The following is an 18888-nucleotide window of genomic DNA, read 5'->3' on the forward strand; positions in this document are numbered from 1 at the left end:
ACCTCTGTCAAAGGTGAGGCATCCATACTCACGCACGCACGCACGCACGCACGCACGCACGCACGCACGCACGCACGCACGCACGCACGCACGCACGCACGCACGCACGCACGCACGCACGCACGCACGCACGCACGCAAACACACACACACCAGAATTACATACTGTATAATTCGCCGCCGACCCCCACCTGAAAAAATTTTGTTCCAGAGACCACCCCCCCCCCCCCAGAAGCAAAGATTTGATTTAAAAACGTTCGCTCTGAAAGAATAACTAAATAGTCAAAGATTTGGGCCACATTTTCACGACTTCTCAAAAATAGCAGAGTGCCGCGCTACGAGCTTGTAGATCTGCTATTTTTCAATAGCTAAAGTATAACATAGTGACTTTAAACACCATAAGGGGTTCCCGTACAGAATGGGCGCCTTCATAACGCATTCAATTTAGTACACTTTACAGTAATGATTGATTGATTGATTGATTGATTGATTGATTGATTGATTGATTGATTGATTGACAGGTGACGGTGGAGAACATCATGAAGGAGAAGATGCCAAAGAAAGGAGGACGATGGTGGTTCTCCTGGAGGAGAAATGTGAGTGTGCGTGCATGTGCGTGTGTGCGCGCGTGCCTGCGTGCGTGCGTGCGTGCGTGCGTGCGTGCGTCCATATATCCATATGAGTGAAACCGTTGGAATGATTTGTTTATTTTTCAAACACAGTTCTTATATGAGGCGATCGAAGATCCCCCTATGGAGATTATAATAGTCTAAAATGGTCTAAAATAGTTAGTCTAAAATGGTCTAAAATAGTTAGTCTAAAATGGTCTAAAATGGTCTAAAATAGTTAGTCTAAAATGGTCTAAAATAGTTAGTCTAAAATGACGCCTGTGTGTCTTTTTACCTCCTTCTTTCACACACACCATGCCGATGTACAGGACATGGTGGGGGAGCACCTGACCTGCGGGGGCGCCAGCGAGCAGCCGGGGAACCTGGGCGCCATGAGCAGGTAGGTAGGGGACATAGGCTACACCACAATGATCCAGAATTTAAAGTTTAAGTTTATTGTTCATAGATAGAGGCGGACCATCAGTCTACAATCAGTCATGAAAAATCAATAAAATAGATATAAATTAGAAAAAAACTAATGAATTAAATTAGGAAAAATAAACAATTTCAAAATCAAATCAAATTAAAAATTGTGGCATAAAAAAAAGAATCATGATATTGGAGTGAATGGATTTCGTTGCCCCGCCCCCATCCACTGTCCATACGTCTGTCTGTCTGCCCCGCCCCCATCCACTGTCCATACGTCTGTCTGTCTGTCTGTCTGTCTGTCTGTCTGTCTGTCCCGCCCCCATCCACTGTCCATACGTCTGTCTGTCTGTCCCACCCCCATACAATTTACAATTTACAATTACAATTTACAATTTAGGCATTTAGCAGACGCTCTTAATCCAGAGCGACTTACAATAAGCAAGAACAAAAAGCATGGGAATACATCACATATGTAAAAAGCATTTATCGCGAAACATGCGTAAGCTAAGAACGTGACTAGAACATATCTATATGATGACACTATACATATAAACTATAACTAGAACATATCTATATAATGACACTATACATATAAACTACACATATATGCTATACTATGCTGTACATATATACTATGAAGTGCTATGACTACTATACACTATATACTATGAAGTGCTATGACTACATACAATGCACTTATTGTGCTGTCTACATGACATGCTATAAGTCTGTTTCAAATGCTATATAAGTCTAAGAAGTGCTGTCTAAGGGGGGTAGGGTAAGTGCTATGGGCCATGATGGAGTCTGAAAAGGTGGGTTTTCAGACTACGGCGGAAGATCGGGAGTGATGCTGCAGTTCTGATTGCAACGGGAAGTGCATTCCACAGTTTTGGGGCCAGAAGGGAGAAGAGTTTGGGACGTGTGGAGCGTTGTCCCGGCGTTTTTAGTGAGGGTACTTCCAGCTTCCCTGCGTTGGCTGATCTGAGTGCGCGGGAGGGTTTGTAGGGTTCAATCATGCTGGCAAGATATGGGGGAGCCATACCTTTGGTTGCTTTAAATGCCAACATCAGAGTTTTGTATTCTGTGCGGGCAGCGACCGGGAGCCAGTGCAGGGAGCGGAGCAGGGGGGAGACATGTGAGAATTTTGGCTGGTTGAAGACCAAGCGAGCTGCGGCATTTTGGATCAGTTGGAGAGGCTTCAGTGCACATGCCGGTAAGCCAGTAAGGAGAGAGTTACAATAGTCAAGTTTTGACAGGACTGTTGTCTGGATTAGGAGCTGGGATGATTCCTGGGTGAGGAACGGTCTAATTCGTCGTATGTTATAGAGTGTGAACCTACAGGATCGAGTGACAGCTGTGATGTGAGTTTTGAACGAGAGCTGACTGTCCAGGACAACACCAAGGTTCCTGGCTGTTGGGACAGACGTTACCAGGGCGTTGTCTACGGAAATAGTTAGCTCCCGCATCGGGCAGGACTTAGCTGGGAAGAAGAGAAGCTCAGTCTTGTCTGGGTTCAGCTTGAGGTGGTTGGAGGACATCCACTGTGAGATGTCAGCCAGGCAAGCAGTGATGCGCTCTTCCACCTGGGTGGCAGAGGGGGGGAAGGATAGAAACAGTTGTGTGTCATCGGCATAACAGTGATAGGATATATTGTGAGCAGAGATGATAGTGCCAAGGGATTTTGTGTACAGTGAGAAAAGGAGGGGACCAAGTACAGATCCCTGTGGGACCCCAGTTTGGAGGGTTCGGGGGGATGATAACAGACCTTTCCAGGAGACCTGGTAGGTCCGGTCGGTGAGGTAAGAGGAGAACCACTTTAGTGCCGTCCCGCCGATGCCTAGATCCGCTAGGGTGTCTAGGAGCAGCTGGTGGTTCACTGTGTCAAATGCTGCTGATAGGTCTAGGAGAATCAGGACTGCGGAGTGGGAAGCAGCCTGGGCAGCATGTAGTGCTTCTGTGACTGCCAGCAGGGCAGTTTCTGTGGAGTGGGCCTTTTTGAATCCGGACTGGTTGGGATCCAGCAGGTTGTTATGTGAGAGATGGAGAGAGAGCTGGTTGGAGACAACACGTTCAATGCTTTTTGATAGAAATGAAAGGAGTGATACCGGTCTGTAGTTCTTGACATCTGAGGGGTCAAGGGTTGGTTTCTTGAGGAGTGGTGTTACTCTGGCTGACTTGAGGGCAGATGGGACGCAGCCTGAGGTTACTGAGGTGTTGATGATGGAGGTGATGAAGGGGAGCAGATCAGGTGCGATGGTCTGGAAGATTGGAGACGGGACAGGGTCGAGAGGACAGGTGGTAGGTCTAGTGGAAGTCACTAGTTGTAGGACCTCGTCTGGGGAAAGAGGAGAGAAGGAGGACATACATGGTGTGTTGGGGTTAGTGTTGGTTGAGTCAGATGCCACTTTATGGGGGAGAGGGGGGAAGGAGCTGCTGATATCGTCAACCTTCTTCTCGAAGTAGTTGACAAAAACATCAGCAGTGAGGGATGAAGGTTGGGTGGGGGGAGGGGGCTTAAGGAGGGAGGAGAAAGTGGAGAAGAGCTTCCTTGGGTTAGAAGTACAGGATTGGATTTTGGTGTGGTAGAAAGAGGTTTTAGCAGTGGTTAGTGAGAGGGAGAAGGCAGAGAGGAGTGAGTGAAAGTGGGATAGGTCATCAGGTAGCTTTGTCTTGCGCCACTTCCTTTCGGCTGCTCTTAGAGGTGTTCGTTCAGATCTGAGAGTTTCAGATAACCAGGGAGCCGGTGGACATGAGCGAGCTGGCCTGGATGAGAGCGGGCAGTGTTGGTCGAATGCAGATGAGATAGAGGAGAGGAAGGATGAGGTTGCAGAGTCAGGTGAGAGAGAGAGGAAGGACTCCAGGGAGGGTAGGGAGGAGAGAATAGAGGATGAGAGGGAGGAGGGGTTTAGGGATTTGAGATTGCGTCGGGTGGTGACGTTAGGAGGGTTAGTGGGTTTAGGCGGGAGGGTGGAGAGAGAGAGGGAGAAGGCTATGAAGTGGTGGTCAGACCTAATTAACGGAGTAACAGAGAGTGTAGAGGGAGAGCAGGCTCTGGAGAACACAAGGTCCAAAACATTACCAGCCTTGTGAGTGGGAGGGGAGGGAGATAGAGAGAGGTCAAATGAGGCCAGAAGGGATGTAACGGGAAGATACTTCTCTGCTGTAGGTAGGTTGAAATCGCCCAGTAGGATCAGGGGGGTGCCATCTTCTGGAAATGAACTAATCAGGGAATCTAGTTCTTCCAGGAAGTTCCCAAGAGTTCCTGGGGGGCGATAGAGGACAATGAGGGTGAGGGGGACTGGTTGTGATATTGAGATAGCATGGAATTCAAATGTGGACAGAGAAAGGTGAGAGAGATTTAAGACACGGAAATTCCATTTGGGGGACATTAGTAGTCCTGTGCCACCCCCTGCACCTGTTGGGCGAGGGGTGTGGGTAAACTTGTGGGAAACAGAGAGGGCGGCCGGGGTTGAAGTGTTGTCTGGGGTAATCCAGGTTTCAGTCAGAGCAAGGAAATGCAGAGACTTGAGGGAGGCGTGGCCTGAGATGAATTCAGGCATTTTCTTCTTGGTAGCTGCATGGCAGTTCCAGAGGCCTCCCTCCACCACCATGTGGTGACTGGGTGAACGAGCTGGATAGATGAGATTTGAGGGATTTCTGAGACGGGGGAAGTAGTGACTAGGACGGCATGAGGGGGAAAGTATGGGGATGGTGGGAAAACACATTGTACAGAGAAAAATAGGTAATATATATATATAGTGGTAGTAATAATAGAACAAAACCGTAGTAATAATGATAATAATAATAATAATAATAATACAAATAATAATAATAATAATAACAATAATAGTAATGACAATAATATGTAGTGAAAAAGGATGATACAAAACCCTGGGAGGTAGTTTTCTTCGCTGGATGTGTTTCTGGATGTCCGGGTCTTTAGCTTTGGCACTAGGCTATACTAGATAGCCTGTGAGAGTTTGTTCGATGAGGATGGAGATTTAACCAGTCGTGAGCCAGAGTATAGCGTGGGGGCACAGTGAAGACAGACGGGAGGAGAGGAAAGGAACTAAGAGAGCTCAGAGAAGTTTTAAAGAGACAGACAGACAGAAAGAGTGAGTGACCGAAGGAGTGGACGATAAACAGATGTAGATGTTATTAAAAGAGAGTGGCCGAAGAAAATGAACAATAAACAGATGTAGATGTTATTACAAGAGAGACAGACAGAGAGTGAGTGACCGAAAGGTGTCACACCGCTGGTCAGAGTGTTGTTTGATCTGAGGCATATATATAGCAGTGCTATTTATACGCCTAGAGAGCTATTAAGACAAGGATATGCGAAGTCCAAAGAGGGGCTGATTGCTTAGCCTAATGGTGATTGCATATCCTGCTAGCCCTTCAGATCAAGCGGACAGATTGGGTTGGGAACGAACAAAGAAAAACAGACAGAAGGACAGAAATATCCACTGTCCATACGTCTGTCTGTCTGTCCCGCCCCCATCCACTGTCCATACGTCTGTCTGTCTGTCTGTCCCACCCCCATCCACTGTCCATACGTCTGTCTGTCTGTCTGTCCCACCCCCATCCACTGTCCATACGTCTGTCTGTCTGTCTGTCCCACCCCCATCCACTGTCCATACGTCTGTCTGTCTGTCTGCCCCGCCCCCATCCACTGTCCATACGTCTGTCTGTCTGTCCCGCCCCCATCCACTGTCCATACGTCTGTCTGTCTGTCCCGCCCCCATCCACTGTCCATACGTCTGTCTGTCTGTCCCGCCCCCATCCACTGTCCATACGTCTGTCTGTCTGTCCCGCCCCCATCCACTGTCCATACGTCTGTCTGTCTGTCCCGCCCCCATCCACTGTCCATACGTCTGTCTGTCTGTCCCGCCCCCATCCACTGTCCATACGTCTGTCTGTCTGCCCCACCCCCATCCACTGTCCATACGTCTGTCTGTCTGTCTGCCCCGCCCCCATCCACTGTCCATACGTCTGTCTGTCTGCCCCGCCCCCATCCACTGTCCATACGTCTGTCTGTCTGCCCCGCCCCCATCCACTGTCCATACGTCTGCCTGTCTGTCCCACCCCCATCCACTGTCCATACGTCTGTCTGTCTGTCCCGCCCCCATCCACTGTCCATACGTCTGTCTGTCTGTCTGTCCCACCCCCATCCACCGTCCATACGTCTGTCTGTCTGCCCTGCCCCGCCCCCATCCACTGTCCATACGTCTGTCTGTCTGTCTGTCCCACCCCCATCCACCGTCCATACGTCTGTCTGTCTGTCTGTCTGCCCCGCCCCCATCCACTGTCCATACGTCTGTCTGTCTGTCTGTCTGCCCCGCCCCCATCCACTGTCCATACTTCTGTCTGTCTGTCTGTCTGTCTGTCTGTCCCACCCCCATCCACCGTCCATACGTCTGTCTGTCTGTCCCACCCCCATCCACTGTCCATACGTCTGTCTGTCTGTCTGTCTGTCCCGCCCCCATCCACTGTCCATACTTCTGTCTGTCTGTCTGTCTGTCTGTCTGTCCCACCCCCATCCACTGTCCATACGTCTGCCTGTCTGTCCCACCCCCATCCACTGTCCATACGTCTGCCTGTCTGCCCCGCCCCCATCCACTGTCCATACGTCTGTCTGTCTGCCCCGCCCCCATCCACTGTCCTTACGTCTGTCTGTCTGTCCCGCCCCCATCCACTGTCCATACGTCTGTCTGTCTGCCCCGCCCCCATCCACTGTCCATACGTCTGTCTGTCTGTCCCACCCCCATCCACTGTCCATACGTCTGTCTGTCTGTCCCACCCCCATCCACCGTCCATACGTCTGTCTGTCTGTCCCGCCCCCATCCACCGTCCATACGTCTGTCTGTCTGTCCCACCCCCATCCACCGTCCATACGTCTGTCTGTCTGCCCCGCCCCCATCCACTGTCCTTACGTCTGTCTGTCTGTCCCGCCCCCATCCACTGTCCATACGTCTGTCTGTCTGCCCCGCCCCCATCCACTGTCCATACGTCTGTCTGTCTGTCCCACCCCCATCCACTGTCCATACGTCTGTCTGTCTGTCCCACCCCCATCCACTGTCCATACGTCTGCCTGTCTGCCCCGCCCCCATCCACTGTCCATACGTCTGTCTGTCTGCCCCGCCCCCATCCACTGTCCTTACGTCTGTCTGTCTGTCCCGCCCCCATCCACTGTCCATACGTCTGTCTGTCTGCCCCGCCCCCATCCACTGTCCATACGTCTGTCTGTCTGTCCCACCCCCATCCACTGTCCATACGTCTGTCTGTCTGTCCCACCCCCATCCACCGTCCATACGTCTGTCTGTCTGTCCCGCCCCCATCCACTGTCCTTACGTCTGTCTGTCTGTCCCACCCCCATCCACTGTCCTTACGTCTGTCTGTCTGTCCCGCCCCCATCCACCGTCCATACGTCTGTCTGTCTTCCCCGCCCCCATCCACTGTCCTTACGTCTGTCTGTCTGTCCCACCCCCATCCACTGTCCTTACGTCTGTCTGTCTGTCCCACCCCCATCCACTGTCCATACGTCTGTCTGTCTGTCCCGCCCCCATCCACTGTCCTTACGTCTGTCTGTCTGTCCCACCCCCATCCACCGTCCATACGTCTGTCTGTCTGTCCCACCCCCATCCACTGTCCATACGTCTGTCTGTCTGTCCCACCCCCATCCACTGTCCATACGTCTGTCTGTCTGTCTGTCCCGCCCCCATCCACTGTCCATACGTCTGTCTGTCTGTCTGTCCCACCCCCATCCACTGTCCATACGTCTGTCTGAACCTGTGGTTCCCAGAGTGGGGTCCGGGACCCCCATCCACTGTCCATATGTCTGTCTGAACCTGTGGTTCCCAGAGTGGGGTCCGGGGACCCCCAGGGGTCCTTGAGGGACTCAGAGTTACAGACCTGGTATTGTGATGACCCCTGACCTCTGACCCCTGACCCCTCGTGTTAGGGAGGAGTGGTCGTCGTCGAGCGAGGACGACCGCCGGGCCGCCACGCAGGAGTGCTCGCCTTCCGGCCAATCAGAGCCGTCGCTGCTGACCACAGGGGGCGTGTCCTATAAGAAGACCCTGCGACTGACCTCGGATCAGCTGGTGAGAGTTTAACCCATTCAGACCCGAGGACCATTCTACCAATGCCTTAATGACTTATCCGTTTGTTAAATGCACGCACGCTGAGGAGACGAGAAGAGACGAGATCTGTTTTACTGCAGCGCGCAATCTCTCTCTGTCTGTCTGTGTGTCTCTCTCTCTCTGTCTGTCTGTGTGTCTCTCTCTCTCTCTCTCTCTCTCTCTTTCTCTCTCTCTCTGTCTGTCTGTGTGTCTCTCTCTCTCTGTCTGTCTGTGTGTCTCTCTCTCTCTGTCTGTCTGTGTGTCTCTCTCTCTGTCTGTCTGTGTGTCTCTCTCTCTGTCTGTCTGTGTGTCTCTCTCTCTGTCTGTCTGTGTGTCTCTCTCTCTGTCTGTCTGTGTGTCTCTCTCTCTGTCTGTCTGTGTGTCTCTCTCTCTCTGTCTGTCTGTGTGTCTCTCTCTCTGTCTGTCTGTGTGTCTCTCTCTCTGTCTGTCTGTCTGTGTGTCTCTCTCTCTGTCTGTCTGTGTGTCTCTCTCTCTGTCTGTCTGTGTGTCTCTCTCTGTCTCTCTCTGTCTGTCTGTGTGTCTCTCTCTCTCTGTCTGTCTGTGTGTCTCTCTCTCTCTGTCTGTCTGTGTGTCTCTCTCTCTCGCGCTTTAATCATAAATGGTAATTGGTCAATACGTTATATTATTTATATATAGTCCACATTTATGTCTGCCTGGCTCAGCTGGGTCGGGTCTCTCGGAATGTCGGAAATAATAGGAATTCGGTCGGACTCGGCGCAGCAATTTGAAAGAAATATCGGAACGTGTCGGAATCGGACGAAATTGTCACGGATCCATTCGGGTTTGGTTTAACTATTTGAAAATATTTTCGGAACGGGTCGGAATCGGTAACATGTCACAGATTAATTTAAAGAGTAAAGAGAGCCTACTGTCAGCTGTCCAGCAGTCCAAATATTATTAAATTAAATTTCAGAATGGTAGACCTGAGGCCTACCATATACCAGGCCTCAAGCCTGAGGCCTATACCAGGCCTGAGGCCTACCATTCAAGCCTGAGGCCTATACCAGGCCTGAGGCCTACCATTCAAGCCTGAGGCCTATACCAAGCCTGAGGCCTATACCAAGCCTGAGGCCTACCATTCAAGCCTGAGGCCTATACCAAGCCTGAGGCCTACCATTCAAGCCTGAGGCCTATACCAGGCCTGAGGCCTACCATTCAAGCCTGAGGCCTATACCAGGCCTGAGGCCTATACCAAGCCTGAGGCCTATACCAGGCCTGAGGCCTACCATTCAAGCCTGAGGCCTATACCAGGCCTGAGGCCTATACCAGGCCTGAGGCCTATACCAAGCCTGAGGCCTATACCAGGCCTGAGGCCTACCATTGCGTGGCACATCTATGTACGGAACGTCTATGTTCACAGGCGTCATGCTTCACTGCGCGTGCCTAGAACTTTGCTCTTAAGAAGATGCGTAAGAATAATTATTTGAGAAACCCGGCCATTATCTGTTCATGTCAAGGACCCCCCAAACATCATCTGTTCATGTCAAGGACCCCCCAAACATTATCTGTTCATGTCAAGGACCCCCCAAACATTATCTGTTCATGTCAAGGACCCCCCAAACATTATCTGTTCATGTCAAGGACCCCCCCAAACATTATCTGTTCATGTCAAGGACCCCCCAAACATTATCTGTTCATGTCAAGGACCCCCCAAACATTATCTGTTCATGTCAAGGACCCCCCCAAACATTATCTGTTCATGTCAAGGACCCCCCAAACATTATCTGTTCATGTCAAGGACCCCCCAAACATTATCTGTTCATGTCAAGGACCCCCCAAACATTATCTGTTCATGTCAAGGACCCCCCAAACATTATCTGTAATCGGCCGTGGACCTCCATCTGAAAATACGTTGTTCCAGGGAAATAGCAGATCTACAAGTTCGTAGCACTCGGTGCCGCGCTACGAGCTTGTAGATCTGCTATTTTTCAATAGCTAAAGTATAACATAATGCTTAGAACACCAAAAGGGGTTCCCGCCCAGAATGGGATTAAGGCATTTTCAGCATGGGACCCGATCTGACTAGTTAGTTTTTTTTTACAATTTTGAAAAGTTTGTGACTTGACAAACACTGAGTCATTGGAGTTTTTAAGTTTTTAATTTTCCTTTTTTTTCATGCCAAGTAATGTCTTGCAGAGAAAACAGCGAGTTGAGAAAACAGGCTTGAAAGGTTCCCTTCTGTGGACTCTAACATTACACCTAGCTACATGTTTAAGCATTTATTTCATATTTACATGTCTTCTGTGGACTCTAACATTACACCTAGCTACATGTTTAAGCATTTATTTCATATTTACATGTCTTCTGTGGACTCTAACATTACACCTAGCTACATGTTTAAGCATTTATTTCATATTTACATGTCTTCTGTGGACTCTAACATTACACCTAGCTACATGTTTAAGCATTTATTTCATATTTACATGTCTTCTGTGGACTCTAACATTACACCTAGCTATGTTTAAGCATTTATTTCATATTCACATTTCAGCTCTGACATTTTATTCCAGACATGCTCTAACCTTCTTGTTATCATAATAGTCATATATATTTAATGTCATAATATCATTTTATAGTATTAAGTAGCCTATATATAAATTATATGTGAAATATATTCCGTATCATATCAATGTTCTATATCAGGCCTGTCGAACTCAACTTGGGGTGAGGGCCGCAATTGCGGACGCGCGCTCGATGTCTCAGTCAGTCACTGCTATAACTACATATCTACTACACATCCAACTGCACAAGTGGTTTCCCTTTATCCTTCATGAATTGTCCGATTTCTGCACGTAACTGAAAAAAACGTTTCAGCATAGCTCCTCTGCTCAGCCATCGTACCTCTGTGTGGTAGGGCAGGCCATGTCCTCTGTGTGGTACCTCAGTGTGGTACCTCTGTGTGGTAGGGCAGGCCATGTCCTCTGTGTGGTACCTCAGTGTGGTACCTCTGTGTGGTAGGGCAGGCCATGTCCTCTGTGTGGTACCTCAGTGTGGTACCTCTGTGTGGTAGGGCAGGCCATGTCCTCTGTGTGGTACCTCTGTGTGGTAGGGCAGGCCATGTCCCATATCTTTATCAGACAAAAGAGTGTCAAACTGCCGATGGTTGAGTCCCTTGGATCTAATGAAATTCACAGTTTTTATTACAACTTCCATGACGTTGTCCATTGTCAGGCTCTTGCTACACAGCGCCTCTTGGTGTATAATACAATGCGAATTCCAGAATTGTTGGTCTGGATTCAGAGCGTGGATTTTTTCTCGTAGTTTCACGACAACACCTGCCTTTTTTCCAATCATTGACGGCGCTCCGTCTGTTGCAATGCTCACAGCGCGACTCCAGTCGACCTCAAGTCTGTCCAGTGCAGCGACCAGGCTGTTGAACACGTCATTCGCTGTTGTAGTGTCTGTCATAGCCACCAATTCCACCAATTCCTCTGTGATGGTCAAAGATGCATCAACACCACGAATAAATATTGCCAACTGAGCGACATCCGTCACGTCAGTGCTCTCATCAATTGAGTACCACAGACGAATAACAGTCTAAGTCCACACTATTGATCCATAATATATAAATGATAGATAAGGGTTCAGGACAACGAGGCCTTTTCGTGGAGGGGTCAGTCTGAAATTTGGACTTAGACTGTTTTTCGTCTGTGGTACTCAATTGCAAGAGAGAAGGCAATAAATGACTTGACTTTGTCCTTTAGTTGACTGTGCAAATCTTCTGAAATGTCTCCAATTCTGTCTGCAATAGTATTCCTTGACAAACTGACATTAGCAAACAACTGTCTCTTCTCAGGTACCAGCATCTCAGCGGAGGTCAGTATGCATTCTCTGATAGATTCCCCTTCGGAATACGGCTTTGATGCGGCAGCAATCTTTTGGGCAAGGATGTAACTGAGCTTCAAAACCTCGTCATGAACAACACAGGTTTTGCCGAAGAGACCTGCTGCTTTTTCACAGCTTCTTCAAGTTCGTTACACTTTTTCAGTCTGGATTCTCCTGTAAACTTGTCGAATGTTTCTTTGTGCCTTGTATCATAGTGTTTCTTTGTGCTTTGTATCATAGTGTTTCTTTGTGCCTTGTATCATAGTGCCGGTTGTTTCTTTGTGCCTTGTATCATAGTGTTTCTTTGTGCCTTGTATCATAGTGCCGGTTGTTTCTTTGTGCCTTGTATCATAGTGCCTTGTATCATAGTGCCGGTTGACGTTGTATTCCTTTCCTAAAACTTGCATATCAGACATGTAGGCTTGCCTTTGTATTCGTAGCAGAAAAAGCGTTCTCTCCAAGTAGGGTTGAATACACGGCGTTCTCTCCAAGTAGGGTTGAATACACGGCGTTCTCTCCAAGTAGGGTTGAATACACGGCGTTCTCTCCAAGTAGGGTTGAATACACGGCGTTCTCTCCAAGTAGGGTTGAATACACGGCGTTCTCTCCAAGTAGGGTTGAATACACGGCGTTCATCCTCAAGTAGGGTTGAATACACGGCGTTCTCTCCAAGTAGGGTTGAATACACGGCGTTCTCTCCAAGTAGGGTTGAATACACGGCGTTCGTCCTCAAACTTTCTCTTCTTGTTGTTCGGCAGCATATTGAATCTGAATCACAGCAGCAGTGTCTTCTCAGCAGTTGTCAGTGGTGTCTGTCAGGTAGCTTTCAGGTGAATGAATGCTGAAACTGTATTACCTGGACTCTTATGTATGGTGCCTGGGGCCATTATAATGTTAATGAGGCATGGTCATGGATGTATGATCATGGATGTATGTAACTGTATTACCTGGTGTAACAGAGTTAGAAATATGCTTGTATTAGTTTCTACAAAATCACTACTTGCTTTTCAATGTATTGCTTAGAGTACTAAAGCCACCTGGTGGATGAACAGCGCAGCTGCACGCAGTGTCCCTTTGTGCGCACCGTAGTTTCCCTCGGCAGAGGAAAATGGTTTCCATGCTGCAGGTGGGTGCAAGAGAGCTCCGTTGCAAACAATAAATATACTTTTGGGGTTTTATATTAATTATTTCCACTCTTTGTTACACAGATTTGTGTACTGTATGCTGCTGCTGCGCTGTGGATGACCTGTGTCATATATGAATGTGTTTATACCAGGAACTCCAAAGTAAAGACCTGAGTGAGAGCAAGTCCTGTGTGGCCGTGTCATCACTTCTACACCTGTATACATCTCCACCAAATACACAGACAGACACAACCCGTTACACTGGTGCCGTGACGCTGTGACTTCAGATCCGCTTGATGCGGATCGCCGGACGGAGGTTGTAACGTGGATGAGGTTCATGGTGGAAGGTCTGCTCTGTAGTCGTGTTGTGGTCAGGTATTAAGGACTATGAAAGCAACGCTGACCGAATAGGGTCCTGGTTGGACAGGTCATTTTTGCACTCTCAAGTCATTTTGAGTTCTATTTTCTGCCATTGCATTTCTCAATTGTTTTTTTTTGTTTGTTTTTGTTGTTGTTTTTTTCCCCGATAATATGGATAACAGTTCTGGTAAAGAAGATGGGTTTCATTATCTTAACTCCTCTTTTGGAAGGGGTCGGGGTGTACTGGGAGCCCAGTACTGGGACCTACAGTCCAGTGGGTCACACTCCTCTTTTGGGAGGGGCAGAGGTGTAATGGGAGTTCAGTCTCAGCTCCGTGGGGCTGTTGGGGGGGATGTGGGTGCTTCGCCTGTGTTGCCTGTGAGATGTAGGGATTTGGGGTCGGGTCAGGATCAAGCCAGGTCGCCTATGGAGCAGATGTCACATGGAGGGCCACATCACTCAACACCCAGTGGTGGAACTGACACACTACACCAGCTCAGCGACATGATTTTCCAGTTGGGCTCACAAATAGGTGAGTCTATTGCAGCCAAACTTATGTCTAGTGGGGCCTTCAGTAATGTTGACCAAATTGGTACACCAAACCAAACCCCTCGGCCTAGCAGTGATGTGGTCATGCCCAGTGACAATACACGCGTTAATGTCATTGTAAAATCTGAAAGGGAACCTGTTGTTTTCAGGGGTGATAATACTGACAAATATACTGTAATTGAATGGGTTGAGTTGATGAAATCATACATCAGGAGGCAGAACTATGATGTTTCAGTGCAGGCAGAAGAGATCATGGGGAGGTTGATGGGAAAAGCCAGGGATATGGTTAAGATAGGCTTGAGAAGCGACCCATCACTTAACATTACTAACACACCAGGTATCATATATGACATACTGATACAGTATTTTAGTAACACATCCTCATGCCTGCCCCTGCAAGACTTCTACTCAACTTTGCCAATCCAGGGAGAGGCTCCTATTGATTATTGGATATGCCTGAACAAAGCTGCAGACTTAGCTGAAGAGGGCTTAAAGCGTCAGGGCAGACACATGGACAATATGGGAGGTGAAATTGCTAAAATGTTTGTGAAGCACTGCCCAGACCCAGAGCTTGCGTCTGTGTTTAAATACAAACAAATTCATGAGTGGACATTGAAAGAGATCCAGGCGAGGATAGATGAACATCAAAGAGAGCGGGTGTCTTCAGTGAAAGTGCACATGCCCAAGACCCATGGGGCAGCGCTGTATTGTAATGAAGCGCATACAGACCCTCATAATACATGTGACATGGTGACCTCCAGTGACATGGTGACCTCCAGTGACATGGTGACCTCCAGTGACATGGTGACCTCCAGTGCTGACTCACTCTCTGTGACATGGTGACCTCCAGTGCTGACTCACTCTCTCCCCCAGTTCTCTCTCGTGGAGTTGTGCAGTCTGTCTCCCCCGTCTTGTCCCAGCACCAGCAGCAGTCGTTCCCGCCTGCCCTTCAGCCACATCTCCCTCCCTTGTCTCAGAATCAACAACAGGCTCTCTCTCCTCAGTTCCAGGGACCCCCATTCTCTTCCGTACCGCAGAGCCAGCTACCTCCAGGTCCACAGCGGGGCGGTGATCCCATGCTCGGTGAGATGATGTCAATGCTCAAGGAGCTTCTCACTACTGTGAAGGGTGGAGATGGAAGGCCTCCCTTTCAGCGTGGTGGCAGACGATTTCAAAACCGGACCCGTCCTGTCCATGAAACGAGCTGTCAGGTCTGTGATGATGTGAACCACACTACTGATTCTCACTGCCGCTCTGCACGTCTTTGTTTCGCATGCTTCGCAAGCCTGGTCACACAAAGCTCTCGTGTACCACCGGCGCGTCGTCTCGTGACAATGTGCAGGGAAACTGAATGACCTGTGCTTTGAGGGAGGTCGTACAGGTCATCAAGAAAACTCCCACATACATGATGCTGCAATGTTGTACAACGATGTGAAGAATTTGGATAAGTCTGAGACTGTTATCATTCAGAACACGCAGAGAATCAGAGGCAGTGACAGTCTGTTTTACACCCCTGTTGTTGTTGGGAACAGAGTGGCCCTTAATGCTATGTTAGATAGTGGCTCGATGGCCTGCTCACTGAGTGAAGAAGCACAGCAGAGGCTTATTGCAGGTGGTGTTGTTGATCTGAGCAGTCAGGTGAAGACAGACGTCATTTTCATCGGATGTGGTGGAGCTCGCGTGAAACCTAAGTCAGTGGTGGATGTCGAGATGGATGTCTACGGCTGTAAAGTATCAGTCCCGGCGTTCGTTGTGGAGAATCAGCAAGATGATTTGATCATTGGCTCAAATGTCATTAGGCATCTGGTCCGTAAGTTCAAGAAGGACCCGAGCTACTGGGAAGCCATGTCGATGTCTGGCTCGGGCTGCCGAGAGATTGAACAGTTCCTCTCTCTGCTTGCTGGTCTGGAGCGTTGGTCTGATGATGAGGTCCCAGATAAAGTAGGCACTGTTAGATGCAACAGCACTGTTACCCTGCCGGCTGGCAGTGAGTATCTTGTGTGGGGGAAACTTCCTAAGGACGTGAGAATATCTCCTGGCAGTGCTGTTATGACTGAACCGACGTCTTCTCGCTCTGCGCCCAGAGGTATCATGGTTGCCAGGCTGGTGATACCTCTCTGGGGCGACCGATGGGTTCCACTCAAAATCCTTAACATATCAGGTGGCCCTGTTACCCTGCGGAGGAACTCCATGCTCGCTGATGTCTACACCTGCCTCGCACTAGAGGATATGGAGGTCCCAGAGCTTAAGAGCTCTCGCCAGGCCTTGTCAGTTGAGCCTGATGGAGCGTCAGCACAGATGAGGGATACTCATACTGTGCAGGAGAGACTGGAGTGTGCCGGTCTCGGGGACCTTGACCTTCGGACTTGTGATGTTTCAGCAGATTGGCAGAGAAGGTTGGCTGATCTAGTAATTGAATATAAGGACATCTTCTCTCGGCACAACCTGGACTGGTGAAGCCACAGGGTTCGTGCATAGGATTCGACTCACAGATGAGAGGCCGTTCCGTTTGCCCTACCGGCGCGTGCCTCCTGCTGAGTATCACAAGCTTCGCCAAGTTCTGAGTGAGATGGAGGAAAAAGAAATAATCAGAAAGTCCACCAGCGAGTTTGCCTCGCCTCTCGTCCTTATATGGAAAAAGAACGGTGACTTGCGGGTGTGCACGGACTTCCGATGGCTCAACAGACGTACACTGAAAGATGCTCATCCCCTGCCACACCAAGCTGACTGTTTAGCTGCCTTGGGTGGAAATGCACTGTTCAGTACAATGGATCTAACGTCTGGATTCTACAACATGCCGCTGCATGAAGAGGACCGCAAGTATTCTGCATTTACGACACCCATGGGGTTATATGAGTACAATCGTCTCCCTCAGGGGCTGTGCAACAGTCAAGCCAGCTTTATGAGGATGATGACCAGCATATTCGGTGACCAGAACTTTCTTAGTCTGCTGTGTTACCTCGATGACTTACTGGTCTTCGCACCTACTGAGCAGTTGGCCTTGGAACGGCTGGAACTAGTTTTTAGTCGCCTTCGCCTACACAACCTGAAATTGGCTCCGAAGAAATGTTGGCTGCTCAGGAAGTCTGTGAGATTCCTGGGGCACATCATTGATGAGTCTGGTGTGTCAACAGACCCTGATAAGGTCGAGGCTGTCAACAGAATGACCACTACAGACCTAATGGAGTCTGATGGAGTCACCCCGTCTCAGACTCGTGTCAGGTCATTTCTGGGCGTGGTGAATTTTTACCAGCATTTTGTTCCCAATTATTCCACTATAGCGAGACCTCTCTTTGACCTCTTGGTTGGCCAGAAGCAGAAACGCAAGGGGAGACCGTGTGCTAAACGTGCTGCTCGGTTCCGGAGATTGACATCAGCTGATTGGACGCCTGGTCACCAACAGGCGTTTGAGGACCTTAAGGGAGCTTTGGCGACTTCAGTGGTATTGGCCCACCCAGACTTTACTCGTCCGTTTGTGTTGTGCACCGATGCCTCCTTGGATGGGTTAGGAGCTGTTCTTTCCCAGGTTCAGGAGGGTGACCGTGTGGCCCGTCCGGTGGCTTTCGCCAGTAAGTCCCTTTCGCGTTCACAGAAGCTATACCCCGCTCATCGCCTTGAATTCCTTGCGTTGAAGTGGTCTGTGTGTGAGAAGTTTAGTCACTGGCTTAAGGGCCATGTCTTTACTGTGTGGACAGATAATAACCCCCTCACACACATTATGACGAAACCTCGTCTGGACGCCTGCGAGCAGCGGTGGGTGGCGAAGTTGGCATCCTACGTGTTTGATATTAAGTACATCCCTGGCTCCAAGAATGTTGTTGCGGATGCGCTGAGCCGCTATCCGTTTGTGAAGTCACCCGCTGGGAAGAAGTTGCTTCAGTGCCCTTACAGTGAGCTTCTTGTGGAGGCGGTCCCTGTGTCTTCTGGCTCTGTCCAGGAAGTCTTCAGACAGTCGAACACCAGTCCAGATGACTACGGCGGTGGACAAGAGCATAAGTCTTATGTTTCTGAATGTGCCAGAAACCGGTCATTTTCCGAAGAGGAGGTCTCTGCCGTTCTTGAAAAACACAGCCTGTGGGAAACTGGTGCTAGGACTCGGGCTGTTGATGTTCTCCAGCAGCTTCCGCAGCTGATTCCCCCTGCCGATGGTCCCCTTCCTATGTTCTCTGAGAGGGAGTTGCGTGAAGGACAGTTGAGCGATCCTATCCTGTCAAGGGTGTTATACTTTGTTGAACGTGGCCAACGTCCAACCAGGAGGGAGAAACCCAAAGAGCCTGCCATGGTCGTAAGATACCTCAAGCACTGGGAGAAGTTGACGACTTGCACTGGTATCCTCTACAGGGTATCCAAAGACCAAATCTCTAGAAAGAAGAGATACCAGTTTGTAGTCCCTGACTCCTTCAAATCTGAGGTTCTCAAAGGCGTTCATGACTGTGCTGGTCACCAGGGGCAGTTTAGGAGCTTGAGCCTGGCCCGTCAGAGATTCTTCTGGCCTCACATAGACTGTGATGTTAAAGACTATGTCCGGCAGTGTCCCAGGTGTGTTATCAGCAAGACTGCAGACCCGGAGGGGAGGGCGCCTCTGGAGAGTATAAAGACGTCTGCACCATTGGAGATTGTGTGCATCGATTTCTGGACAGCGGAAGATTCTAACAACAAGTCTGTTGATGTGCTGGTGGTGTCAGACCATTTCACCAGGTTGGCACAAGCCTTCCCTTGTCGGGATCAGTCTGCTAAACAGGTGGCAAAGCAACTTTGGGACAAGTATTTCTGCATTTATGGATTTCCTGAAAGGATCCATTCTGATCAGGGTGCCTCGTTTGAGAGTCAGCTGTTAAGTGAGTTGTTGAAG

General features: G+C 49.3%; 1 protein-coding gene across 1 annotated transcript in view; it reads left to right on the plus strand.

Annotated features, from left to right (window-relative positions):
- LOC306918928 (phosphatidate phosphatase LPIN1-like) overlaps positions 1 to 18888 on the plus strand; it is a gene marked incomplete at its 3' end in the record, with an annotated part of 82904 nt that overhangs the window by 46225 nt on the left and 17791 nt on the right. The window contains exons 12-15 of the mRNA XM_079531765.1: positions 1 to 13; positions 521 to 595; positions 937 to 1007; positions 7998 to 8139. The exon at positions 1 to 13 is cut by the window's left edge and continues 57 nt beyond it. Of these exons, the coding sequence (XP_079387891.1) occupies positions 1 to 13; positions 521 to 595; positions 937 to 1007; positions 7998 to 8139 (301 nt within the window). The remainder of the gene's footprint in view (positions 14 to 520; positions 596 to 936; positions 1008 to 7997; positions 8140 to 18888) is intronic.

The sequence above is a fragment of the Electrona antarctica genome (assembly GCF_951216825.1).
Source record: "Electrona antarctica genome assembly, contig: scaffold_261, whole genome shotgun sequence".
NCBI classification, from domain to species: Eukaryota; Metazoa; Chordata; class Actinopteri; order Myctophiformes; family Myctophidae; genus Electrona; species Electrona antarctica.